Source organism: Zingiber officinale, chromosome 4B (genome assembly GCF_018446385.1).
Source record: "Zingiber officinale cultivar Zhangliang chromosome 4B, Zo_v1.1, whole genome shotgun sequence".
In the NCBI taxonomy this organism is placed as follows: Eukaryota; Viridiplantae; Streptophyta; class Magnoliopsida; order Zingiberales; family Zingiberaceae; genus Zingiber; species Zingiber officinale.
This window is the reverse complement of record NC_055993.1, coordinates 102,963,562-102,989,406: the sequence shown is the minus strand read 5'-3', so window position 1 is coordinate 102,989,406 and position 25,845 is coordinate 102,963,562. Positions and strand designations below refer to the sequence as shown.

Here is a 25,845-nt window from a genome sequence, read left to right as displayed (position 1 = left end):
AGGGGGAGAGACTCTTTAAAGGCATGAAAATTATTTTTCATGAACTTTGGAAGGTGGTTAACCTTCCGTTAAGTGGATAATGCTCAAGGATGGGCATTTGCCTACATTGAGGAAGAATGTAGGGTTAAGGATAAATGAAGGGTATGGGACCTTCATTTGGGTCATTAGACCATGTTAATGCTCCAGGATGAGCATTGTTTGAAAATGAAGGGATTGGGTCCTTCATTATCGTGTGGGTCACAACGAGTGAAGTTGTGAACAACGATGAGCAACTCTTCAGGGGGAGAGTTTTCAACAATGGGGCTTTTGTTGAAGTGTGCCCAAAATTGAGGCACGGGTTGATGTGTACACAAAGATGGGTTGATGTGTGCCAATAGGGGGAGAATGTGTGGTTTAAGTTAGGCTTTCATTACCTATGAGGGAGGTCATAGGGGGAGAATGAAGGGAATCAACATTCATACTTTGGCATGAAGAGAGTTAAGGCTATGGGATTAGCTTAACTCAGAATGGTCCAAACTTAAAGGTATTGTCAAACATCAAAAAGGGGGAGATTGTTGGTGCAATATCCCTTAGGTCAAGGTTGACGGGTTTGACCAAGCTTGAGTCTTGGTCATAGTTTCGATGTTTGACAATACATGTAGACACATGGACAATGCAGGTGCAGTTGTTCATAATGGGGAGATTCTGATTAGGGACTGATCAGTGTGAATGAAGAAGAGTCAAGTAGGTATACCTGACTGGAAGGAAACCCTGGTGAGTGAAGTCAGGTGAAAGTCCTAGTGAGTGAAGCTAGGCAGATGGAAATCCTGGTGAGTGAAGTCAGGTGAAAGTCCTAGTAAGTGAAGCTAGGCAGAATGGAAAATCCTAGTGAGTGAAGCTAGGTAGAAGGAAATCCTGGTGAGTGAAGCCAGGTGAAAGTCCTAGTGAGTGAAGCTAGGCAGAATGGAAAATCCTAGTGAGTGAAGCTAGGTATAAGGAAATCCTGGTGAGTGAAGTCAGGTGAAAGTCCTAGTGAGTGAAGCTAGGCAGATGGAAAGTCCTAGTGAGTGAAGCTAGGCAGAATGGAAGTCCTGGTGAGTGAAGCCAAGCAAGGGAAAATCTAGATGGATCAAGGATAATTGGACATTTGGTGTTGGGAAGTCCAAGTAGGTCAAGGGAGTGATCGGATACTTGGCACGAAGAGAAAAGTCCAAGTGGGTCAAAGGGATTGACCGGACACTTGGTGGGAAGTCCTAGCAGGTCAAAGGAGTGACCAATGCTAGGCATGATGTACCAACAGGTCAAGGTTGACCGGATGTTGGTTTGAGAGGCTTGGGACTTGGTTTTGGGCAAAAACCAAGAGCTGGATCGATCAGTGGATCGATCCAGGCCTTTCCCAGCGAATAGAGAGCCTCTGGATCGATCAGTGGATCGATCCAGAGGTCCCAATCGATCAGTGGATCGATTGAGACGCTGCTGCCTCGCGCGATAAGCACTGGATCAATCCATGGATCGATCCAGGCGTTTTTCCAGAGCACAGAGGCGCTCTGGATCGATCCGTGGATCGATCCAAAGTCTCCCCGATCGATTGGGAATAATCGAATCGATCGGGATCCGACCGTTGCGTCGTATTTGAGCCGCATGCGAGCGTTGTCTTCGGCATCACTTCACCAATTCATTTCAGGTCTTCACCAGCTCCTCCACAGCTCTTCTCAAGCTCGAGATCGCCAGTTCTTGAAGGTTCTTGGAGGTTCTTCCAAGTCAAGAGGCGGATCAAAGCAAGGAGAAGAAACTAGGGTTAGGGTTTTTGCACTCATTGTAAGCTTGTAAGCTTGTATTTCATTACCTTTCCCTTTCTTCTTGTATTGAGTCTTGTAGGGCTTCTCCGCCCTTGGTAGTTACCATAAAGGAGAGTTTTATTAGTGGAGAGTGTGTGTGTAGGTGTGGATCCTTGGACTAGTCACCTCTTGTGAGGTGGATACCAAGTAAACCAACCGTGTTAGCGTTGTATGTTGTTCCTTTGTATTTCCGCTGCGCATTCTTGAAGAAACAAGCAACGTCAACCACGAAGCACGCGACGAGCTATTCACCCCCCCTCCTCTAGCTACTTTTCGGTCCTAACAGTGATACATGTTATTTGCAGATGATATTATTTTGGTAGATAAATACGTGAATGAGTAAATGTTAAACTAGAATCTTGGCAGGAAACACTAGAAGGGAAAGGTTTTAGGCTTAGTAGATTAAAGATAGAAAATATAGAATTTAAATTTAGCAATATTAGACGTAATAAGATAATTGTTAAGATAGGAAATGACGAGTTACCCGGAACCGAGAGCTTTAAATATTTAGAATCATTTTTCAAAACGATGAAGGGATTAAAAGAGATGTCTTACATAGAATACAAGCAGGATAGTTGAAATGGAGGAGAGTGTCGGGTGTTTTATGTAACCGTAAAGTATCTCTAAAACTTAAAGAAAAATTTTATAAAACCACAGTTAGACCTGCTATACTATATGAAGCTGAATGTTAGGCTATGACTCGAGCACATAAGCAGAAGATAAGAGTTGCAGAGATGAGGATGTTAAGGTGAATGTGTAGACATACAAGGATGGACAAAATAAGAAATAAGATTATTAGTGAGAAAGTTAGAGTTGTATTTATTAAAGAAAAAATTCGAGAAACACGTTTAAGATGGTACATATTTACGAATATGTATTTAGAAGATTAATAAATGCTCTAGTTAAGCAATGTAAAACTATGACAAACACACATATCAAATGAGAAAAAAAAAATCAAAAAAGACTTAATTAGTAATAATAAAGTAAGATAAAATTTATTTAAATATAGATAATGATATAATAAGAGATAGAATTCAATAATATAAAATAATTCATATAATCGACCCCACCAATTAGATAAAACTTAATTTTATCTTGTTGTTATTGGTCACAAAAACATACTGAATCTACACTATAGTAATCAATTTAGTGAGCAAAAGGGAATGAGGAAAGAGACAAAATAGGCATCTGGTATGTGAATTGGATATTTTCAAAGTTACTTATGCAATTTAGATAATTAGAAACTTAAACTATGTGATTCAATAATTTACTGTTATATAAAGTATAAAGCACTCTAAAATAATGTTTTAATTAAAATTATTAAATTAAATATAAAGTAGAGTTGTTTTAAAAATAATTTTGATTAAAATAGCCTAAGATTGAAATTAGATGACTAGACTTAACTTCACCATTCGATTGGTGACAAAGTCAACTATATTATTATCTTAATTGGACAGGCCAATCAGCCGGGGTCCACCGAATTATTCGACCCTCAACTCTATTATTGGCGCGACTAGACTGACTAATCATCTAATAAATAACACTATTATTTAATTTAATTGTATGGCTTTCACACTCTTTTGGAATCATTCATATAATGAGAGGCTTAAGCTTATCTTGTATCTTTAGTAGAATTTCTGATTATTTTGTTTTAGACTTCTACTTTTCCATACTTTTCGATGAATTGATTGTCTAATTCTGTGGACTACTGCTTTGTTTGGTTCGGAGCTTTTTGGAAATATTATAATGTTGATGAAATCGTTGTATAGATCCGAAACCCGTAACCTTATAGATTCATCATTGCCAAGGTCCGCCGCCATCACATCGCAGCCGGTCATCATACTCCCCAGGACCCACTCCGCCGCCCTCCAGTTCCTCTTATCCACCTTCATCGCTGTCAGGTACAAGAACGCACTCGCCACCGCCAGCGTGCTCACCGGCAGCCACACCAAGGCGAACAGCCTCCCGTTTAACCGACGCAAAGGCATAGTCTCCCCGTACTTGTCGCCGATGCCACTGCCAGGTCGAAGCTATCCGCCCATCCCAGCCCCTCCAGCGCGCGCGCAGCCACCGTCCCGACAGAGACGCAAGCAGCCACCTCTCACCTTGGTCCACAGAAGAGCTGGGCGTCCACCGCGTGGACGAGCAGGTTGTTGAGAATGAACGGAGATGCACAGGATGACGCCGGCGGCAGCTTGAATCATGAAGAACAGTGTGGTGGGAGGTCTGGTGATGGTTGGAGATCAAAAGCAGGGGAATAGGGGATGGAGTATGGAAATCAGCGAAGATGGACGGAGAAGAGTGTGACTTGAGAAAAGGCGGATCTGATTTGTGAAGTGATTAGTGGTGTTTTCATCAGCTACAACATGAACGGAGGAGTTTGGTGGTGGATCCATTGATGAGGGACAAAGCTTGAGCAGCATACAACTTGAATTTTGGAACAGGGTTTGCAGTTGAGTTGACGGTCAATTATGAAGATTGAAGAGTAGTTGGAGAGCAGTTGGTCGCTAATAGTCAGTGTGACAAATGTGGACTAACAGTCAATGCTTATGGAAATGTTTATGTAAACTGACCGAACAATCTAGGTCTTCATAAGCAATATAAACGAATTCCTGAATACAAATATCTATGGGCAAACTCACTGTGAAGAAAGCTTCCTACATTTTCTATAGATGCATTCATAAGATCTGCCCTGGTGGCTGTGGAAAAGGTAACTTCATAGAAAGCCAGTTCCGACTTGTGCTAGATTAGGGAACCTAAACAGAGCTTCTCAAGAGATAGGATAGTATACAGCCTAGTAGGGCCCCGGCACAAACCTGTGTCAAGAACTTGTGTCATTACAGAAGCCAGCTATAGTGTGATCGTAATAACTCGTGTGATTACAGAAGCAGGCAAATAGATTCTTATTATTCTAGACATTTACTTGTATTACAAATGCATGCGCATGACGAGTACCTGGAGTGGAGTATGTCCAAGAGGTTCACGTAAAGGCCTGAAGTTGGATATAGGATGCTCCGGTGGTAGCTCACATACTATTTGATTCAGCAACTGCATAAATAACCATACAGAGATTTAAGTTATGACAGCGCATTTTTTGCCAAGCATTGTTGTGTATCAGAATCAGGATAGATACGACAGTATACATCATAGTTGGAGTTTTGTAAAATAAGATTGCGTGGATGTAGTAGAGCAAGAGGGAAAACTTCAAATGCAATATAGTCTTGAAATATACTGGATATAACTTATGATTACCATCAAAAAGTTCACAAGGTTCCACAAGAATGAGAATTACATAAAGAAAGATTAGCCTTAACTACTTATTTATTGAGCATATTTTAATAAATGAGAAATACATAAGAGAAGGACGAGGCTACAGAGTTGTGTATCCAGGAATCTATCGCACAATTTATACTTGAGATAATAAGGCAGTAACAAATCTCTTGTAAAGAATTTGCAAGTAGCAAATGTATACGACACCAATTATTAAGTGGCAACCAGAGAACGCTTTGTAGTATCTATATATTATCTTGAATTCTTGACAAATCTTCAATGATAAAATAACTAGGTAGCTCATTCTACACCTCATCAAATCAAGTGTAGTTAATGGCCATATATTTTATTAGAAAAAGGTTCAAATGTATAGGTACAAAGATTGACAAGAAGAAAGATACAAGCATTTTATTCGCAATGTAAACATGAATATTAAGCGTCCTCTGAAAGAACATAGAACAAATGTGCCAGTTAGTTTGTTTACATAAATAGTTTTATAATTTTTTTTCCCAAAAACAGAAAATCGTTTTGGTTTCCACAAACAGAATGCAAGTTATCTTAATAGACTTACCTCAGCTTGCCGACCAGCATGCAATCGGATTCCTGATGCATCATACATAACCTGAAACAATCCAACAAGATTGGAAACTGAATGAAAAATTGACAATATCAAGTTCAAAGATACCATTGTAAATTGCAAATATCATAATATCAACATGAGATGAAATGTAGATTGCAAAAGGAAGATCTGGGAAAAACTGTTCTGTCAAACAGGAGCTAGATAATGTAAGTAATCATAATATAAACAAGTAATCAGACAAGATATGATCAACTAATCCAACAGAAAGCCTGTAGAATCCAGAGAAGTGCATACAATGGATGCTAAAATTACGGCAAGTGCAAATGAAGTACTGTCTATCCCTTCTTGTAGACCTACAGCCACAGCGAGAGCTGCCACGGTAGCTGAGTGTGAGGAAGGCATTCCACCTGAACCAAGCAACCTCCTAGAGTCCCATCTTTTCTCCTTGTACCTGCATTTCATGTATAAGTGTATGAAAGATAACAAAGGAATAAATATTGAAAGCAACTTCGATAGATATGCAAGGAAAATCTGAAATAGAAGCTTCCGAAATTATTATAAAAATTGGAATTTTTGAATGGGGGAGGTGAGGGACGAACAAGGTGGTGAAGGGTTTGAGGAATTGGGCGACCGAGAAGGCGAGAACCGCGGAGACGAGGGGGATATTGGAGGAAAGCGTCGGCGGGGGACCGTGCCCGACCGACGCGTTCGATGCTGCCATGTCGGCGGCGGTTAACACCTCGTCCATCTCGTCTGCTCTCACGATCCAGCACCTGCGGTGGGGCTCGGCTGTAATGGGACGGGATGGATGGCTTGTTGGTGCTTCAGGGCTTCTCCCTCCGACGAGTCGTCCAACGTCAAGCCAAACCTTAACCTCGCCTCGGAGGAAGGCGCAACCTCCTTCGTTACTCTGCTTCAAGAGCACGGTTCTTATCTACTTCTTATTGCACAGCAAATAATTTTTTTTTTAAAAAAAAGAAATGGAACAAAAAGGAAATTAACTGTAAAATACGATAGGCTTGTTTTTCTTGACATCGTACCTCCGTTGGAAACGGATCGGTAAAGTTATTTAAGGGTTCATTTTGACCATCCAATTCTTGCAAAATTTACCTTCACCATTCAATTCTTTGCAGAATTTCACTCCATAATATTTTATTTTTCATTGAGTGTTATTTTCACCAACTTCGGTTTCTCTCCCTCTTCCTCCAAAGATATGGAGTTGACATTGTCAGCGTGACCACTCCGCTGAAGCAAAGGTCTCGCAAACGTGCACAAGTGAAAGAGCTTCAGAAGAAAGAAGAGAGTTGTCTTTGCATGGGAAAGGAAAATCATGCATTTACTTTCCTTTGCTGAACCTTATTTAGACATGGAGGTGGAAGGTCCACGTAAGCTATCATGCGAGCCCTAGGAAACCCATGTGGACGACTAAATGAGTGAAGTCTGCTGGTCAGCCGCACGAGCAGGACACTGCAATAAGGGTGATAATCGTCGGATCGTACTCCTTGTTGGGACACTTCGAAGTTAGAGGAGAGGAAAATAGTTCTCTCGCTCGTCTATAATGATTTACAGCGAAATACTTAAAGTGAACACCTCTTAATGCTAACACAAAATATTTATTTGGTATTCACCTCAACGAGGTGACTAATCCAAGAATCCACACAAGAACACACTCTTCACTATAAAAAATATTCATTCTCGAAACAATACAGAGATGAAGAAATCTCGTACAACACTCTCAACAAGAATACAATACAATGCAAGAAGTAAATGTAAAATTACAAGTGAAAAACTTCTTCTTGCTTAGTCTCTAGCTTGTGGATGTAGAATCCTCTTGTAAGCTTGAAAATGCAACAGCACTTCAATCCTAAACTCCCAAGAACCGGCGATGAATGCCAGAGAGGAAGGTGGAGAGTTCTCCTTTTCAAATCTCGACGAAAGTCTTTTTCTAGGGTTCTTCAATGCCTCCAAATCAATTCAGCTTTTCCCTAATCGATTGTCACGTCATCCGACTGTTTTGCGCACCTACAGAATGACTCTTTTTGAACCCTAATCGATTGGTGAGTCATCCCAATCGATTCAGATAGCCTTAATCGATTACCCAATCGACTCTGCAACTCTCTGTTCACTCACGAAAAGACCTTAATTAATTAGCCCAATCGATTGCCTCAATCAATTCACTTTCTCTTGACAAAAACATATGCCTAATCGATTAACATGGCTAGAATCAATTGGTCAATCGATTTTGTCGCCTTCTGTTCTTGCAACAACTTATCCTAATTGATTGGTCAATCGATTAAGTCCGATTGAACCAATTGATTCAGACCTTTTATGTATTCTCACAAGAATCTCATAATTGATTATCTAATCGACTAACTTAGGAACAATCGACTGCCCAATCGACTGCTCCAACCCTAACTTACTTAATTCAAGTCTAGAGTTCCCTTAACCAACATCTGGTCAACCGTAACATATTAGGACTTCATCACCATATGTTCGGTCAATTCTTTGATTCACTTAAACTTTTCTCCTCGTGTCAAGTGTTCAGTCAACTTTGACTCATTGGACTTCCACACACCAAGTATCCGGTCAACCTTGACCCACTTGGATTTCCACATGCTTGGCATCACTCACCACGACTTTTCTCCACCTAGCTTCACTCACTAGGAGTTTCTCACCTGATTTTACTCACCGGGATTTTCATCTGCCTAGCTTCACTCACTAAGGTTTTTCACCTGGCTTTACTCACAGGACTTTTCAACTGTCTGACTTCACTCATCGGGACTTTCTCACACCAGGTGCCCGTTGGTCTTGCCCTTGCCTAACCTACAGTTAGGACTTCCCAATCAAGTATCTAGAGAAGCTTGACCTACCTGACTCTTCTGATCAACTTTTGACTAACAATATCCCATATAGACAATTACACTAGCAATCTTCATAAATTGTCAAATATCTTATCAATTGTGACCTATTTGACTCCTTCCTCTCATATTGTCAAACATCAAAACTCAAGCTCAAGTCAACTCAAGTTTAGTTAACCTAATCAATATTGACCTTGGGAAATTGCACCAACACTCCTAACGTTGTCTGGTCGTTAGCTCGACATTACTTTTCCTATTTTGTTCTCTACTTCTCTTATTTTACTTTTACAAGGTTTCCCAATAGTCATTTAGAGAACTCATCAGTATTAGCATTTACCAGGAAACAATATCTTTTGAAACAAGCATCAATTATTAGTAAACAATATGGAAACTTGTAGATTTACCAACATTGTATCAAGTGTAAGCCACAAAAGAGTTTGTATTTGTGGAACATTGTACTATGAGTAGACAAATTCTCACTGTCATCTAACAATTATATGTTGAGTTGAAGCTTTGCCGATCGAAATGTGTTGTATTTGGTTATGTACAAACCTGCATCTTCTAATGATGTATATTTTCATCTACTAACAGCCTAACAGTCAACTTTTCCGTAGATGTCCAATGGAGTTTAACTTCTTATTTCATCTGAATGAATATGATTGAATGATCAAACTTTTAGATGTGTGTGTTCCTGAAAATATTGAGCTACCTGTAGAGGCAAAATTATGAGTCTGGAAAAAATAAAGAACCAGCATCGAATGGGCCCACGAGATCATCATTGAGAATGCGCATAGCAGCACTCCTGGAGAACTTCCTTGCAAACAAGAAACATGGAACAAACTTAGCATTGCACTGGCACCACTCTGTTCGATACTCTGTCTCATAGTATATATGATTGATACTCTGCAAAATAAGAAAGAAGAGAGCTTTGAGGTAAAGGGAACTTGGGTACTTTTTTTTTGAGAAATCAAGATAATTAGTACAAACAGGAACATATCGCTCTTCATCGAAATTTATAAGAAGAACCATACTGTCAGCTGTGCTAATGACACCTTAACTTTGAGCAGTATATTTTATGATCTATTTGATAAAAAGGGGAATGCTTATCGAAATTCACAGTATGATAACATCAACACTTCGCTAAGCTCCCCACCTAGCACAGCATTAAGAGAAAGTGATTCGATGGTTTAAGTAGCGACGGGGGTTGGTGAATTGCACAAAATGTGGAAGAAAAGCAAGCTTATTTAATAGAAATAGCAGATAGTAAGTGACCTTTATTTCGATAATATCTTGTGGACTAGCATCAGCAAATTCAAATGTCTTAGGGTGCCAACTTCTTTTGTCCTTCACATCGATAGATTGGTTCCATGAAGTATATGTTAATGTTCTTCTCTCCAGCTCATCATCAAGTTGAGTCATCTGAAAGAGAGAGAATGATCAGACCATGAAAAAACACGCACATTAAGTTCCTTAATTTAACTTTGACATGGCTCTGCACAAAATATTGCACGGTAACTTTGGCATAGCTCTGCGCAACCATATCTATCGTCATTAAGAAGGACTACACAAATGACAAACACAGGAATCAAGATAAACAATTAACTTTCTGAGCATAACATATTCTTACAGAGAATAATGTTTGGACATAGTGTTCATCTGTTATGCAATCATGTTCTTCCTGTGCTGCTTCTTTCTGCACATATAAAATATAAAGGTTAGAAGTTACTACTGAAAAGAGAGGCTCGTGATATAAAACCAGTACAATTTTCATTTCCAATTGATGGTACTGCAGAGAAGAAAACATTTATAAACTATCAAAAATGAACAACTCGAATGCACAAAAGCCAAGATAGTAAATGCTAGACAGCATAGACAGAAAGCAAAAGTAAATGGAAGACAACTCTAGTTGCAAAAGCATAATATTAAGGCAGCATTAGTAAGCTTCTATATTACTTTTTCAAGTTTGGCACCCATATGTACATTTATCTGGTCCTTGAGATCTATGTACTTGAACTTCATCTAGTATCACATTGGCACATTCTATGTTGCTCAAACTTTGGCAACAGTATTGAACAGGTGTAAATCCAAGTGCAGGATTTAGTGTTTCCAAAGTTTTACATATCCAAGAATATTGAGTGTCAATGTCTTAACTTTTTGTGAGCTCAAATAAGAACTTATGAAAGAGTTCTTGTTGAACATTAACAAGTTAAAAACTTAAAAGAGAATAGAAGTTCCAACTGAGAGTTTCAGTAGTCAACAAGAAGAACCAAATCCTTTCTAGATATATCAGCAGAAAAAAAACATTTCTATGTGCTAAGAGGTAAACTTAGTTAACAGAAAGAAAGCATGCTACTAAACTAAGCAGGTAATATGAATTAAGTTAACTGAAGTAGCAGCGGTACAATGAAACACAATATATAATACAAAAAAAAAATGAAAAAACAAAAGATCTGAATTCGTTTCAAGAGGCAATGATTTGATTAGAATGATCATAAATCTACTCACATTTTTCTGTTTTCCTCCGAGTGCTTCTCCAGTCAGGTGCTGCAAGGGCCACAATAAGAGACTTTAAATAGTTTAACTGACAAACATGATCAAGGTATCCCAAGTGGTTTAGACTTTAGAACCCACAGCAAAGATCACCATACTCTAACCATTATTAGCTATGCCTCTATGGTGCCAGTTCAGCATGCAAACAACTCCAGAGAAGACAAAAACTTAAGCTCACAAAATATCTAAGAATGATAAAAATTTCACCAACAGTCCTCACCTTGCAAAATCTCCTGAATGCTGGAAAAACAACTGTATCGTCCACAACAATCTTAGCATGCTTTCTAACCAAGGTTATCCACTGGATTTAAAAATTATACAGTCATACAAACTCAAAGAGAAACAAACACCAATCGTTAATCTTAACTGTGAAAAGTAGACGCATTGATCATCTTCTACACTAAAAAGTAAATTACCTGAGAACCTTTTCTCCATCTGTCCCTGGGTATTGTGGGAAACATTTTTGGACTATAACGCCCTTCCTTTTTGACAAGAAAGCTAGAACGAGGGCAATATAACTTAGCCATCTCCACATCCAATAAGAAAATGTAAAAGTAAGAAAATAAGATTAGAACACCCTTCGTTCTGTTTACCTATCCACAAAACTTTTTGGAGAAGACATCACATAGTCATATATATAGCTGAAGTTGTAAAGGGGTACACAGCTGCAATATAAACTAAATGAATCAGAGACCCATCCTTATCATGGTCAATCAAAGCAGATTCAGACCAATACAATTGCAAGGTATTGAAATAAAATGAAAAATAGCCTAAAAACCATTAAAGAAAACCAATAATTGCTATGGTATAAGATAAGCAAGAAAGGGATTCTGGATAGACATAAGCAAATGTAAATCATGTTTCAAGATAATAGAATCAACTAAGTCACAAGTAAATGTTCAACATAAGACTTGCTGACACAAGCAACATACAGTTTACAATTATCTAGCACAGAAAATAAGGAAAGCGTCTGTATCAGTTGCTCTTTGCAGAAAAGGTGACCAATGGTAGCAAAAATGCAGCAAAGGTGATCGAAAAAAAAAAAAAGATTAATTAGGTTGGGTAACGTCGAGTATGGGATGACCGGTCCAGCCCCACGGAAGTTTCCTACCGGCCACCAAGGTAAATCGGGAAGCGCTCGCAGCGGGCAGTCCAAGAGCCCAACATCCTTTAGTTGTGTGCCCCATTTGGAGGAAAAATTCCTACAAATTCGTCATAGCTGGGGCTCGAACCGTGGGTGCCCGGGTGACAACTTGGATGTCTTGCCGCTGCAACATAGCCCCGGGGGCAAAGGTGACCAAGGTGTAACGACCCGACCCCTCGGCCCCTTGGACGGCCACACTAGCGGCCCAACCTTGGTCCCTTGGGCAGCCACAATGGCGGCCTAACTGGCGACCCCTTATGTCATCAACCGACGACCCTTCGGCTGTGCCGTTACTCACAAGGACTTCCCACCCCTGGCCAGTGGATTTTTGTCTTCCCCAGGATTCGAACTCTAGATCTCTACGTTAAATACTAGAGTTTATGAATCCTGGTAGTCAAGTGAGGCGCTCACTTGGCTACCAGGATTTATAAACTCTACTACTTAGCCTGGAAGTCTAGAGTTTGAATACTGGGGAACTGTCAGGGGTGGAAAGTCCTAGTGAGTAACGACACGGCCAAGGATCGTCGGTCGACGACATTAGAGGTCGCCAAATGAGCCGACGACATAAGGGGCCGCCGCAAGGGCCGCCCAAGAGGCCAAAGGGTCGGGTCGTTACAATAAAAAGGCGCATTTTTATTGTAACGACCCGACCCCTCCTGGTAGCCAAGTGAGCGCGTTACAATACAAGGTACAAGCCATGGTAGGTTGATGAGCTTCATTTTTTAGATCAGAAACAAACCCATCAACAAAAGAGGTTTCATTTTAAACATGGAAAATAAATATTAGATCGATTAAAATCACAAATATGAAGTATATATAAATAGAATCGTTAGTTTCCATTACTATATTCAAGGAAGTGATGATACCTATCAGAGATCAAGGCAAAACGCTGATTGGAAGGATCCTTGAGGGCTGAAGCAAGCAGCAGTCTCTCTGCTTCAACCATAGTGGACTCGCCCCAAATCACCTGCTACCACAAAAGTCCTGTCGCTCAATCTATATAGTTCTTCATTAAGTCCAAATGAAGGAGAAAAGGTAAAAAGGAGGATAAAAAAGACCTTTATGCTATCCCGAAGATGGCGGCCGAAAAAGAACGGAGACCTCGTCGTCGTCTTATCGAACACAAATCCCGGCTCAGAGTGAACGTAAATCGAGAATTTCTCCTCTTCCGCATTCTGCACAACAAATCAAAATCGAGCTTATTCTAACCGTGAAAGCGAAAGCAATACCCCCCAAAAGGCGAGATTTTTAGCGACGGGGATGCCTGGAAGAAGGTGTGCCAAACGAAATCGAGCGGGAGATTGGAACGGGCGAGGAAGAGGAACGCGATCTTGGAGGAGCCGACGGTCACGGGCGGCTCCTCGCCGACGACCGCGTCAGGGGACGCCGATCTGGCGGCGATGCGGATGAGCGCGACCGAGCACGCGAACACCGACGCCCAAAAGAGCAGCTGCAGACCAAGCCAGAGCCTGCTGGGGGAGAAGGCCGCCTGCGGCGACGACGACGAAGACGGCGGCAGCGGCCTCTTCTTCATCGTCGCGATTCCAGCGATTTGTGTCACAAAATTGAAGCAGCGCACGCCTTCGATCTACTCACCCACCGCGTCGATGCCGCCATGGATTTGGATTTGGCGAATGAATATATACTGCGACTAAATCCTAATAAATATAAATTAAAATTGCATTAAATTTATTTTTATTTTCACTTTTTTAAAAACAAAAAAGGATTTTTGCCGAATCACGCTTGTTTTGTGGCTAAAATTAGGTAGCTTGCATCTTAAAGCAAGAAAAAAAAAATACATCTCATTTAATTTTGCCTTTTTATATCTTTCAAAAAAATAAAATTATTGTGGTAAGGTTGGCATGAGCTTTAATGAGCATTTTCTAATTTATAATTTTAGTGAGACCGAATTAGTCTATTTAAAAAACTAAATACCTAGTATTAATTAAAAAAATATTAGAGTCTCATTAATACTCAATGATGATTAGGTCCCTTAAATTAAGTATTCCAATAAATACTATTTGACAGTGAAAAGGTGAGTAGGAAGAGAATGTAAATGGTATGGTTGGACGCACAGAAGCCATGTGAGCTTGACCTAAATGTGATTTGCATTGACTTGATGGAGAAGATGATTTAAATGTTAATTATTCCTCACTTATGCTTCATTCTCATTGATCTATAGCATTCATCTATAAAGCATGGTCTTTGTTGCCCAAAGTCTTTGTTAGGTCAATTTATTTATTAATGGTGTGTTGTGTTCATAGAAATAGCTATTCTACTCCTAAATTATCACCAAATATATATTTCTATGTTTGATGAATTGTAATTTATTCGTAAAGAAATACTATTATTCTTATTTAATGACATTCGTTCCTTAGCTAATTTCGTTCCTTGTTTACAATCAAACAACTATTAGGGAGGAGAGAAATGTTGTTTTTCAAATTAGAAGGATAATGATAGTTTTAATTAAGATAATACAATCATATTATCAATTTTTTTCTAATCTTAAATAAACCAATATATATATATATATATAATATTTATTAATTTACACGTATATGTTAAACGCACGAAAAATGGTTTGAGCACAATTATTAATCCTAATTCCGACATTAATTAATTAATTAATTGGGCTACGAGACAGCGGCGGTGAGGCCAAGGAACTCGACGGCGGATTTGGCCATGACGGCGGTGAACTCGGAGAAGCTGATGACGCCGTCGCCGTCGGTGTCGGCCTGGCGCATCATGTCGTTGAGCTCGGAGAAAGAGAGGGGCTGTCCCATGCGGGCCATGGACCGGGCCAGCTCGGCGGCGGAGATGAAGCCGTTGCCGTCGCGGTCGAAGTCGTTGAAGACGGCGAGGAGCTGCTGCTGGTTGAGCAGCGCCTGCTCGGTCATGATGGGCGCGATGGAGCCGGCGAGCTCCTCGAACTCCACCGCGCCGTTCCCGTTCGCGTCCATGCCGGCGAGCAACGCGTGGATCTGGTCGCCGGAGGGCTTCAGCCCCAGGGAACGGAGCAGAGCGGCGAGCTCCAGGAGGGTGAGGCTGCCGTCGCCGTCCATGTCGAAGCGGTTGAAGATGCTGCGCAGTTGCCTGAGTTGCTCCCCTTGCAGCCCCCGACCGCCGACCATAATCCCGATCGATCGACCGACCGACCGACACACAAACGACCGATCACAGCAACAAAATTTATGGAATATATCGAATTAGAGGAAGAACTGTTATTTGTTTGTTGGATCGAAATTGATTGTTCGGAGGGATGGAATTCGAAGCTGTCGGGATTGAGATCGAAAAGAGGAGTTGATAAATTTGGAAAATAAAAAAACGGGATAAAAGGCATGGAAACGTGTGGCCGGTGTCCGCAATTGCAATGCCAAATTTAGAAAAAATCAAGGCCGGAGTTTCTTTTTGTGGGCTAAATTTGGAAGATATAGATAGATTTTGGAACAAGCTGATGATTGCAAATAGTTAGTTGCCAATTTAATAAATGACAATTTATGGTGAGAGAAATGAAATCTAACTGATGGCGGTTACTCCCAAGAACGTGGGGCGGCGGCGGCGGCGGTTACTCCCCTCAACCGCTCCCAAAGATCTACTATTGTTTCATAGATTCTCTGCAAATCTTGCGTTCTAGAATCTTTCGAGATGCTACTCCGGTTTCTCCTTTTGCTCCTCGCGCCGCCATCTGCAAACGCCGCAAACTCCGGTTTCTTTCCCTCTTTTTTGAAACGATCGATTCCATCGCACTACTTCAATTCTAACGCATTTATTTATGTTCCAGCTGAAGGTCGAATTAGGAAGAGCAACAGATTGGGGAACCCATTGATGCTCACAGAAGATGGAAAGTTCCTCTCTTGCTCGGGAATGAATTTGATCTGCTTCGAAAAGAATGGCTCATTTGCTTGGATCATCCCTCTCCAGTACAAATGCAGATCAGATCTAGCACCCATCGCCGACGATAGAGGAAAGGTGATCTTTACCATAATTCATTGTTTCACTACAACTTCCACTAGCATATTCAGATGAACTTTCCACTGTCAGATATATTTGGTCGCCGAAGATCGAGTTTTGAGGATAAACCCTTCCAACATCGGTCGTCCGGAGTCCACCGTCGAAGTCTTCTTCGGCGGGAACTCGGGGGAAATACTTGGAATCTCTATATCTTGCTTGTACACGTCGTTATTTGTTGCGGTAAGAAACCGTGCCCTTTTCGCTGTTTCTCTGAGAGGAGGAGAGCAGCTTCTGTGGAGCGCTGGGCCTCTGCTTTATCGGTTCGGTTATCGTCAAGGCTGCAAGAAGAACACCACAGACTGCTTCTTCAATTCAGTGCCTGTTGTCGATCAGTGTGAAGGAACCATCTACGTAAGAACCTCTACCAAAATCTTCTTCTACGATTTGATGAATGATAATTTGCTTCCCTGTGCAGGTTTCAAACACTGAAGGCCAGATCTATTCCTTGTTCATTCGTAGTCCACACTTCAGATGGATCCAAGATTTTAGCTCAATAGATAAAATGATCAACATAGTTCCAGGAAACAATGGCCATCTGTATTTAATCTTCCCCAGGAAGGCTACTGTAATGTCACTCGATGTATCGACAGGAACCGTCTCTTGGCAGAGCAATGTCGGTCTCTTGAGCTCTGAAACGATCGTGCCAGTCGTCGACTCTAATGGTAAACAACTGAAGATCTTTACACTGATCAATAAACTTCTTAAGAGTTTGTCTGTTTAACTTCTAAGGCTGGCTGTCAATTGGCTCATTGGATGGGTTTCTGTATTCGTTTTCGCCTACCGGTGAGTTTAGGAAGTACCTTCAGAACAATGCTGAAGATTCAGTGATAATGAGTAGTCCAGTCCTCGACTGCTCGGGGTTCGCAGTGTATGTCTCTCAGACAATCATGGAGGAGAAATCCACTCGAACAACCGGCAACTACACATTTGTGTCTGCACTTAAGCCAACAAGCATGGTCATTACTTTGTTGACTCCTGCTACAGGAACTGTTTACTGGAGTGAGAGCTATCATGGTGAGGGTCTAGTTCATGTTCGCAATTAGGACACAATGCTTGAGGCAAATTGTTCGAGAATTCGATTTGTATGTTTCAGGTGAAATGTCTTCCTTGTTGCCCAAGAGTGACCTTCACAGCTTTGACATGGATGAGAGAATTTTCCTGTCAATCCTCTCTGCAAAAAGTGAGTTTGTTTCTTCTGAAATTGCTTGTCGATGCCGAAGATTTGTGCATGATTTATTCCATTTTTAGCCTTGATTTGTTGCAGGGATAGGAAGCAGTCTTCCATCTTATTCTGCAGGTATCAAATCATTGGTTCTTTCTATAATGTTTTTCAAACTGAAACAGAGTGTGTTTTGATCAGGACAAAGGATCGCTTGGACTTGCTCGCAACCGAATGAACAAAGTTCACCGATTGATGAAGGTGACGGTGAATCGAGCTCTTTATTTGTCTTCCTGTTGTTCCAGCTTGTGATGCTACTCATTTTAGCTGGAGCTGTTCGATTCTGCTGTAACTTATGGAGAAAGAAGAAGCTTCAAGATCATGGTCTCGTTCGATTCCTCGACAAGAGGGTAGGCAACTCGCCGAAAAATCGAACCTTTTTTTAATGATAAACTGAATCAAATCACTTTGCACCATCTTTCCATTGCCAATGCCAGCGATCGCTTCATAGCCAGAGAAGAACACTGAGTAGCAGGATCTCCGAGCTGGAGCAAGAGGCGGCTGAAGGCGCTGCAAACGACGAAGCGATCGATCAGTTGGGAGAGATTGTGAGAGCGAAGAAGGGCGTGGAGAGGAAACTGTCTACTTCTTACAGTCTGGGCAGCGACAGAACCGGTGCAAGACGCCATGGGAGATCAATCTTGCCGGTGTACGATGGAAAGGGCAAGAGCCACTCCTTCCACAGCACGAGAAGAAGCGAGAGCGTGACCATTTTTAATACTTACAGCAACACTTCTTCTTCTTCTTCTTCTTCTTCTTCTTCAGTGGACAGTGTTTCGATAAACGAAGAAGAAGAAGAAGCAGGGCCGTCGCAAAGAGTCAACGAGATGGAATGGAACAACGGAGAGGGCTCATCACACACTGCTGCATCTGGAGGAAGAACATTCACAAGTCAATCTTTTCAGGGGAATTGGAGTGAGAGGAGAATGCGATTGATGAGGAGAAGAACACTGTCCTCCACCAACTGAACCATGTAAAAGCCAAATTGTATGTGCTGTATTTTTAACTATCCTACATTCCTACTACGTTTGAAGAATTCCTTGGTCAAGTCAACCAGATCGTATTATTTCTTGAATAGGAATTCTGAGATTAGATTCCCAGTTTCTATTTTTAGGCTATTTTGGTAACCTGCAGGATTTAGCCAGTCAGATTATGCTGAGATTAGATTCTCATTTCATCTTCTCCATGACCACCTTCTCTCTAAATTCCACTCTGAGAGCGCACCTCAACAAAGGACGGCCGAGAGAGGCCTTGGCCTACTTCTTAGAATCCCAGAAGGAAGGTCTTAGGCCGGATAGATTCACCATCCCAGCCCTCATTAAGCTCTGCCTCCAGTTAAAAGAATCTCCTCTCCATGGACAGCAAATCCATGGCTTTGCTATCAGGTCTTCTTGCGTTGGTGATATTGTGGTCGGCACAGGCCTTGTGGAAATGTACCTGAAGTATGGCTGTTTCGACGAAGCCTACCGCCTGTTCGATGAAATTCCCGAAAGGGATGTGATTTCTTTTAGCACGATGATTTGTGGGTTCTCGCAGAATGGACGCGCTGCTGAAGCACTGCATTTCTTTTCTAGGATGTTGGAAGAGGGAATTGAACCAAATAGGATAACTATAGCTAGTTTGCTCTCTTCATGTGCACATTTGAAGGAGGTCAAGTCAGGAAGAATGCTCCATGGGTATTGCTTTAGGAGTGGTCTTCTTGACACTGCTGATGTGGTTTTGCAGACTGCATTGGTGGATATGTATTCAAAATGCCGAAAGATGGCTTGTGCAAAGAGTGTGTTTGACAGAATGACCGAGAGAAATTTGGTCTCGTGGAATTCGATCATCAATGGCTGCTTTTTCGATGGGTCATTTGAGGTTGCACTGGGACTATTCAAGGATATGGTTTCGCACAATTTGTATCAGTTGAGATTGTCCATACTTGCGACGGTGCTTAATATATGTGGTTTGACGACTGATCTTCGTCAAGGTAAAGAAATGCATGGGTATATACTTAAACATGTCTATGATAACAATAATCTGGACTTCTTGGTTGTGTACAATTCTATTCTTAACATGTACGTGAAGTCAGGGAGCATCGAATATGCAACTTCTCTGTTTGGTAAAATGCCCAGAAAGAATGTGGTTACTTGGACTATATGGATTGCATGTTACGGCCAATATGGAATGAGCACGAAAGCTTTGCAGTTGCTGGATGAGATGAAAAGATTAGGAGTCAGGCCTGATGGTGTCACTTTTGTTTCTGTTTTGTCAGCCTGTAGCCATGGCGGGCTAGTCAATGAAGGTCGAGAGATATACAATTCTATGGAAAGAGACTACTGCATTGTACCAGAGATGATGCACTTTGTATGCATGGTGGACCTGTATGGTCGTTCAGGGCTTCTTGAGGAAGCACACGAGTTTATAAACATGATGCCTGTCGAACCTGACAAAGCTATATGGCTAACACTGCTTTCGTCGTGCAAGAATCACAGAAACCTGGAACTGGGAGAGCATGCGGCTAGGAAAGCCTTAGAGCTAGATCAATATAACACAAATGTTTACCTGCACTTATCGCGTCTGTATGCTGATGCAGGAAGGTGGGAGAGTCTTGCTAAGACGAGATACGTTATGAAAGAGTTGGGACTTAAGCCGGAAACTGCTTGTAGCTGGGTGGAGGCTAAAGGCATTGTGCACAGGTTCACTGTTGGTGATTGTAGCCTAAAGGATGTTTGTCCACAGATTTATGATCTTTTAGAGTCAGTTAGAAAGGCCATGAAAGTATCAGGTTTTGTTTCTGACACTTCTTGTGTGAGCCATAAGATGAAGGAAGATGACAAAGTGATAGATTTATGTAGTCACACAGAAAAATTGGCTCTTGCTTTTGCACTGATGAAGGGTGGAAGCCTAATTCGAATAGGTAAAAACCTTAGGGTGTGTACAGATTGCCATAGAACTTTCAAATTTGTATCAGCTACCTACAACAAAGAGATTATCCTGAAGGATCCAAATCGATATCATCGGTTTTCTCAAGGCTTCTGTTCTTGTTGCGACTTTTGGTAAAGTCAAGTAACAAGAAATTACTGCATCTTAACAATCATTTCAAGAGAGAAATTTAGTTGTTCATAACATATAGATTCATCTGTTTGGAGGTTCGATTACTCGGTCACCTTTTTCTTTTCTCAGCTTCCGAGGAACAAAACTGCCACAATTGGAAGAATAATTGCAATGACTTTAACATTTGATGATCTCCTGCCTCCTCCTCCTACGAAAGATTAAGATTCACAGATTTTCCGAGTTCGAATTATGATATAAAGAAGCAGACGCAAACCTGGCGAAGAATTTCCACCGCCGCCGCCGCCGCCAGGCCCGCCACGAGGGACTGTGGTCGTCGGAGCCATCTCGGTAAAGAAAGGATACGCCTCGTATCTAATCATGCAGCTCCCGGACAAGAACTGCCACCCTCTTCGCTGAGTGCAATTATCCGTCACGATCCTGATCCCGTCCCCCAAGCATCTCCGGCAATTGTGCCTGCTGAGATCCCTCGTGCACTGCGCCGTCACGTAGCTCGTATTCGCGTTACGTGACGTAAAAATGCCGGAAGCGAACAACGACGCATTGCCGACCGCCGCTTCGACGACTGCCCCAGCTCCGGTAATAGTTATATTGGCGGTGTCCGACGAGACGCTCTCCCCGCTGCAAAAGGTTCTCCCTTCGCTGTCCACCACGTTGAAAATGGTCTGGTTCGAGTACCGCAGGAGGCAGTCGTCGTACCACATGATCCCCTGCGTCTTGTTCGTGCACTCGTTCGCGATGGCGGTCCTGCCTCTGTGGAGGCAACCGGTGCACGCGCTGCTCGGCAGCGCCGCAGGGTCTTCCCGGCACAGCGCGAGGCCAAATAAATCACCGACTCTCTGATCGCGTATCGTGGTGTTGTAGAAGCCGCTCGAATTGGCGTTGGATTCCAATTCGGCGACTACAGCTAGGAGGTTCGACTGCTCAGAAGCGAGAAGGGCGGCGGGGAAGTCGTCGGCGGAGCAGCGACTGCGGATGATCTCGGTTTTACTGGGGACGGAAAAGAAGGGGGTGGCCTCGTACCGGATCCAGCAGCTCTGTGAGAGGTAGCGCCAGCCCCTTTTGTGAAGGCAACAGGTCTGCATGAAGTTCAAGATCGAGGTGAGGCAGCCATGGCAGCTATCGGGGGTGAGGTCGGAGGTGCATTGTGCGATGGCGAAGATCGGGTAGAGGTCGGAGGCGTTGGAGGCGAACATGAGCGGCTGCCGGAAAGGAGCCTCTTCAACCAACGCCGACATCACCTGCTCAATTTCCATCTCAGTCGCATAAAAATCTCATCTTTGAGAAAAAGGGGAAAAAAAAAAAGGAAAAAACTCAAATCTTCGCCACCTCGTAGGGCTCCATGGAGCTGGTCGTCTCGCTGTTGACCATGATGACGCCGGCAAAATCGACTTGGCCGAAGAAGTCAACTTTGGAGTAGCGGAGCAAGCACTGGTCATACCAGATGAATCCCCTCCGGTAGCCGGCGCAGGACTGGTTGATTTTGGCGATCGCCACCTGGACGCAGCTCTGGCAGTCGGAGCCGGATAGGTCGCCCTGGCACATGTACAGGCCGTAGGCGGCGTCGGTTCCCGCGCCGGCAGTGTCATTCGCAGCGTTGGAGGCCAAGGAGGCTGAAGAGAGTTTGGAGAAGAGCGCGCTGAGGCTTCCGCCGAAACCTCCGCTATCTGCTGAGTCGAACGTGCCTCCGGTGCAGTTATGGTATAGAGACTGTTGGGCGGCGGCGGTGTAAAGAGCGACGCAGAAGAAGAAAATTAAAACAGAACTTCTCATGGTGAGAATTTTTCTTAAAACTAAAAAAGCAATTTTTGGATCAAATTTTTGATCTTGTTCAGGAATTTCTACAAAAAACGATAGCAAGAAAGCGAAGATTAAATTAAATCATAGCGAGAGTAATAATATCACGAAGACTTGAAGTTGACTCCGTGTCAACGGCCAGTCTTGTTGAACATGTATGATCCAATTATTCGAAAGAGGTCAATTTCATTTTTTGACTTTCCGTTGACTTAAACAAAATTATTTAACACAGTTTGTGCCAAACCTATTCCATATTTTAATCAAAATACTATAATAATATTAAAATAAAAGTATTTCAATAATATATATATATATATATATATATATATATATATATATATATATATATATATTTTATATAGAACATTTCTTTAATAATAATACAAATACAAAGCGTGCTTTGCCTAATAATTGTTCTCTTTCTGGATGACGTATGCAATTGTATTTGTTGCCTAAAGAACATTTATACCAGTAATAATTAGTGATTAATGAGTCGGTATAGCCCTATGGGCCAATATAGGACTGTAATCAAATCGAGTCGAGCCGAGCTAAAAATGAACCAAGCTTTTGAAATGAGTGTTCAAGCTTGAGTTGGTTTATTTTTTATGAGCTTGAGTTTGTTTGAAGCTTGGCTTGAGTTTGGTTTATTTAAATATTATCAAGCTCTCAATTCAAGCTTGACTTGAGCTTGGTTCGAGCTTGGCTTGAGTTTGGTTTGAGTTTGGTTCGTTTAAATGTTATCAAAACTCTCAATTCAAATTTGTATGATTGTTTGAAACTTTTAGTTGTTTGATTAATTATTGAGTTTGTTAATTTAAATTTATTTATTTATTTTATTTAATTTTATTGTTTATTTAGCATATTGAAAAGAGTTTTATTAATAAATATAGTTCGTGAACATTGTTCATGAACATTAACGAGTTGAACATATATGTGTTCAAGCTTGTTTGTTTAGCTTAACAAGTTGTTCAGGCTTGTTCATTTAATTAACCTTATGTATATTGAACGAACATAAACAAGCTCTTACCAAGCCGAACACCAAACTTGTTCACGAACGATTGGTTCATTTACATCCCTAGGCCAATGTGTGTCGATTGGATCAGGTCTGGAAGGAAAAGGATTAAAGGAAGTTATTGGGTTCGGTACTTGGGCATAGTAAGGGGGTGTTTGATTGATGAGTTTGGGAATGAGGAAATAGAATGATAGTAAAAGATAATGTTTGGATTATAGGTTTGGGAATGATTTTTATATTTATGGGAATCAATCAAACTCATATAACTAGATGACTTCATTTCCATTCTCATTCTCATTCCACCTTACTATCAAACTCAAGGAATGCTTGGTTGGGGGGAATAGAGTGGGGAATGGGCAAGGGATTGAAAGTGGGTGCTTGGTTTGAGGGATTGGTGGTGGGTCCCACGGATTAAATCCCCCAAACATGGGAATGGGCCATTACCAAGTAAAATGGGGGGAATGAAAACCCCTTATTCTCATTCTCCACTTCTATCATTCCCATTCCTATTCCAATTCCCTTCTTCGAACCAAGCACCCCCTCATATCTATAGTCATTCCTATCATTTAACCAAACACCACCTAAGACTTGAGAATGTAAGGTGTTTGACACTCTGGCTCGAGAATGGATAATTCTAGGCAACTGGAATTAACTTCTGGATTGAATGATGATGACAGAAAATTTTAATTTATTTATACAGATAGTGTCCTCATCTCTTACATTTGGATAGTGAGCTCCATTGATCTCGAGTGGGTCCATCATCTAAATGTGAGAGGTGAAGTCACTATCTATATAGGTAGAATCGAATTAATCATGTTCCACATTGAAAATTTGGACTAGGGAGAGGGGTGGTTTAACCTAGTGATGTCTTATTTGAGAAGGAAATGGAAGCAATAAAGATGATTGATAATGACCGAGTGTTAACCTTTACGGAAGGAGAAGATTTTAGGGGTTGTTTCTAAACGAGTAATCACTACTAATAGTGGTCGGCCACAATTCCAAAGGTAAAATTAACACCGTCAAGCGGTAAGAGTTATAGTTTGTCAAATCACAATCCGAATCGTAGGATCATACGATCCTACAATCCAGAAATCCAAAATCGATTCAGGATCGTGCAGAATTGCTTTTGCAGTAGGATCGCAGCAGGATCGGTATGATCAGAACAGAATCGGTAGGATCAGAGCAGAATCGGAACAAGATCGGTGGAAGCTTTGAGAGGTCATAACTTTTGACTCGGATTAAATCATGGGACATATAATATATCAAATCAAATCTCGTTCAGAGATCTTTAATAAATTTCAAAGTTTATCCTTACTCTACTTCAAATCCAAAAAATATCATTTAAATCCTTTTCGGAGGTCTAGAAGATTTTATCTTTTTTTCATCTTATTAGGGTTTTAAATTATTTAAACATATGTTTAATTATTTTTGAGTTATTTTTTTATCAATAATATTCTGTCATTTTTTTCAAAAAATAATAAGTTTTTGAATACTTATTGTCTAGCCGTGTTCTAAAAAGCGTCATTAAGTGCCGCTTAAGCGCGCTTAAGTGCAAAGCGAGGAAGAAAAGCTTCGCTTTAGGTGAAAATAGGAAAAAAGCGATCAAAGTATGTTTGACCAAATTAAGCATGATTAAGCGCGCTTAATAGCGCTTAAGCGTGATTTTTTATTTATAATTTTAATTGATTTGTAAATTTTTAAAGAACATAAGGAAAAAAAATTTAGAGACACGACGTCTCTCAACTCTTGAGAGAAAAGCCATAATCTGCCATAAACCCCCTATCTGCCTACTATCGAGAAAAATTGAGGAAATCGAATTAAAATCAGACAAGAAATTAAATAATATATAGTTTTTTATGTTCTTTTATTGTGAAAACTTAAAACTAATAGATATTATAAACTTTGTGACTTTTGCCTTTCTAAACATGTGAAAAATTTATGCATAAATCTTAAATTTATCATGTTTAAGTATTATTTGATCTATTTATTTGTTCAAAATAATTAAATTTTATTTAAAAATAAAAAACACTTTTTTATGCTTAAAATTGTCCTAAGCTCGCATAAACTTATAAAGCTTGAAGCTTGGACTCGGCGCTTCGTCGCGCTTCGCGCTTTTTAAAACATTGTTGTCTAGTATTGTGTGGCATCAACCAGTTTTTAGAAGATTATTTATATACGTTAAGTACTTTGTTGCCTTTAAATTAAATTATCTTATAAACTAAGAAAATATTTTTGACATTGAATATGTTATTATTATTGTGTTAATAGAAATTTTATATTTTTTAATTTTATGATATGAAAATATAAATATTATAACTATGCGAGATAGTTGAATTATAAGTTAATTTAAATTTGTACACGTAGTAATGTAATTTGAGGTGTTGAGTATAAATGATTATATATATAGTTATTTATTTATATGTAAATGAGTTTTTAGGTATTTTTCTAATTATTAATCATGTATGATAATATTTTAAAAAATTTTGATATGATCTTACGATTCTACGATCTAATCCTGACCTTAAATCAA

The 25,845-nt window shown here is 40.7% G+C and overlaps 6 protein-coding genes across 7 annotated transcripts; 2 read left to right on the top strand and 4 right to left on the bottom strand.

Moving 5' to 3' along the window:
- Positions 1-4,346: 4,346 nt before the first annotated feature.
- On the bottom strand, positions 4,347-6,600 carry LOC121975818 (uncharacterized membrane protein YuiD-like). Its single transcript, XM_042527701.1, has 5 exons — positions 6,267-6,600; positions 5,962-6,118; positions 5,659-5,709; positions 4,773-4,865; positions 4,347-4,633 (listed from the first exon to the last, which is right to left on the bottom strand). Exons 1-5 carry the CDS (start codon positions 6,413-6,415, stop codon positions 4,574-4,576), a joined length of 510 nt encoding a protein of 169 aa, XP_042383635.1. The 5' UTR covers positions 6,416-6,600; the 3' UTR covers positions 4,347-4,573.
- A 2,339-nt stretch (positions 6,601-8,939) lies between these two features.
- Positions 8,940-13,837, bottom strand: LOC121975816 (glycosyltransferase BC10-like). 2 transcript variants are annotated; one of them, XM_042527700.1, is made up of 11 exons: positions 13,484-13,837; positions 13,278-13,394; positions 13,086-13,186; positions 11,669-11,740; positions 11,492-11,573; positions 11,296-11,376; positions 11,031-11,069; positions 10,153-10,218; positions 9,798-9,944; positions 9,235-9,428; positions 8,940-9,170 (listed from the first exon to the last, which is right to left on the bottom strand). In XM_042527700.1, the coding sequence occupies exons 1-10, from the start codon at positions 13,751-13,753 to the stop codon at positions 9,249-9,251; spliced, it is 1,155 nt and encodes a 384-aa protein (XP_042383634.1). In that variant the 5' UTR covers positions 13,754-13,837; the 3' UTR covers positions 8,940-9,170; positions 9,235-9,248. The 2 variants fall into 2 exon arrangements, with proteins under 2 accessions (XP_042383634.1, XP_042383633.1); XM_042527699.1 differs by having other exon boundaries at positions 8,940-9,428.
- A 1,015-nt stretch (positions 13,838-14,852) lies between these two features.
- Positions 14,853-15,350, bottom strand: LOC121978479 (probable calcium-binding protein CML14). Its single transcript, XM_042530821.1, has one exon. The coding sequence runs from the start codon at positions 15,348-15,350 to the stop codon at positions 14,853-14,855; it is 498 nt and encodes a 165-aa protein (XP_042386755.1).
- A 239-nt stretch (positions 15,351-15,589) lies between these two features.
- Positions 15,590-18,477, top strand: LOC121978478 (protein GAMETE EXPRESSED 3-like). The gene is made up of 10 exons (XM_042530819.1): positions 15,590-15,686; positions 15,854-15,925; positions 16,001-16,188; positions 16,261-16,581; positions 16,646-16,892; positions 16,960-17,244; positions 17,324-17,410; positions 17,495-17,527; positions 17,591-17,799; positions 17,887-18,477. The coding sequence occupies exons 1-10, from the start codon at positions 15,590-15,592 to the stop codon at positions 18,415-18,417; spliced, it is 2,070 nt and encodes a 689-aa protein (XP_042386753.1). The 3' UTR covers positions 18,418-18,477.
- Positions 18,478-18,601: 124 nt separating this feature from the next.
- On the top strand, positions 18,602-20,494 carry LOC121978477 (pentatricopeptide repeat-containing protein At3g49170, chloroplastic-like). The gene has a single exon (XM_042530818.1). It carries the CDS (start codon positions 18,602-18,604, stop codon positions 20,492-20,494), a length of 1,893 nt encoding a protein of 630 aa, XP_042386752.1.
- On the bottom strand, positions 20,493-22,414 carry LOC121975815 (cysteine-rich receptor-like protein kinase 29). Its single transcript, XM_042527698.1, has 3 exons — positions 21,836-22,414; positions 20,763-21,747; positions 20,493-20,696 (listed from the first exon to the last, which is right to left on the bottom strand). The coding sequence occupies exons 1-3, from the start codon at positions 22,277-22,279 to the stop codon at positions 20,614-20,616; spliced, it is 1,512 nt and encodes a 503-aa protein (XP_042383632.1). The 5' UTR covers positions 22,280-22,414; the 3' UTR covers positions 20,493-20,613.
- Between the last annotated feature and the right edge of the window lie 3,431 nt (positions 22,415-25,845).

Coding starts and splice junctions, on each gene's coding strand:
- LOC121975818 (XM_042527701.1), bottom strand. CDS start 6,415: ATGGACGAGGTGTTAACCGCCGCCGACATGGCAGCATCGAACGCGTCG. Junction 6,119..6,266: donor CTCAAACCCTTCACCACCTT/GTTCGTCCCTCA, acceptor CATGAAATGCAG/GTACAAGGAGAAAAGATGGG. Junction 4,634..4,772: donor TTGGACATACTCCACTCCAG/GTACTCGTCATG, acceptor TTCTTGACACAG/GTTTGTGCCGGGGCCCTACT.
- LOC121975816 (XM_042527699.1), bottom strand. CDS start 13,753: ATGAAGAAGAGGCCGCTGCCGCCGTCTTCGTCGTCGTCGCCGCAGGCG. Junction 11,070..11,295: donor CATTCAGGAGATTTTGCAAG/GTGAGGACTGTT, acceptor TGGCCCTTGCAG/CACCTGACTGGAGAAGCACT. Junction 9,945..10,152: donor ATGTCCAAACATTATTCTCT/GTAAGAATATGT, acceptor TCTCTCTTTCAG/ATGACTCAACTTGATGATGA.
- LOC121978479 (XM_042530821.1), bottom strand. CDS start 15,350: ATGGTCGGCGGTCGGGGGCTGCAAGGGGAGCAACTCAGGCAACTGCGC.
- LOC121978478 (XM_042530819.1), top strand. CDS start 15,590: ATGCCAAATTTAGAAAAAATCAAGGCCGGAGTTTCTTTTTGTGGGCTA. Junction 16,893..16,959: donor GCCAGTCGTCGACTCTAATG/GTAAACAACTGA, acceptor TTAACTTCTAAG/GCTGGCTGTCAATTGGCTCA. Junction 17,245..17,323: donor CTGGAGTGAGAGCTATCATG/GTGAGGGTCTAG, acceptor TGTATGTTTCAG/GTGAAATGTCTTCCTTGTTG.
- LOC121978477 (XM_042530818.1), top strand. CDS start 18,602: ATGCTGAGATTAGATTCTCATTTCATCTTCTCCATGACCACCTTCTCT.
- LOC121975815 (XM_042527698.1), bottom strand. CDS start 22,279: ATGAGAAGTTCTGTTTTAATTTTCTTCTTCTGCGTCGCTCTTTACACC. Junction 21,748..21,835: donor GCTCCATGGAGCCCTACGAG/GTGGCGAAGATT, acceptor GAAATTGAGCAG/GTGATGTCGGCGTTGGTTGA. Junction 20,697..20,762: donor CGGTGGAAATTCTTCGCCAG/GTTTGCGTCTGC, acceptor AATCTTTCGTAG/GAGGAGGAGGCAGGAGATCA.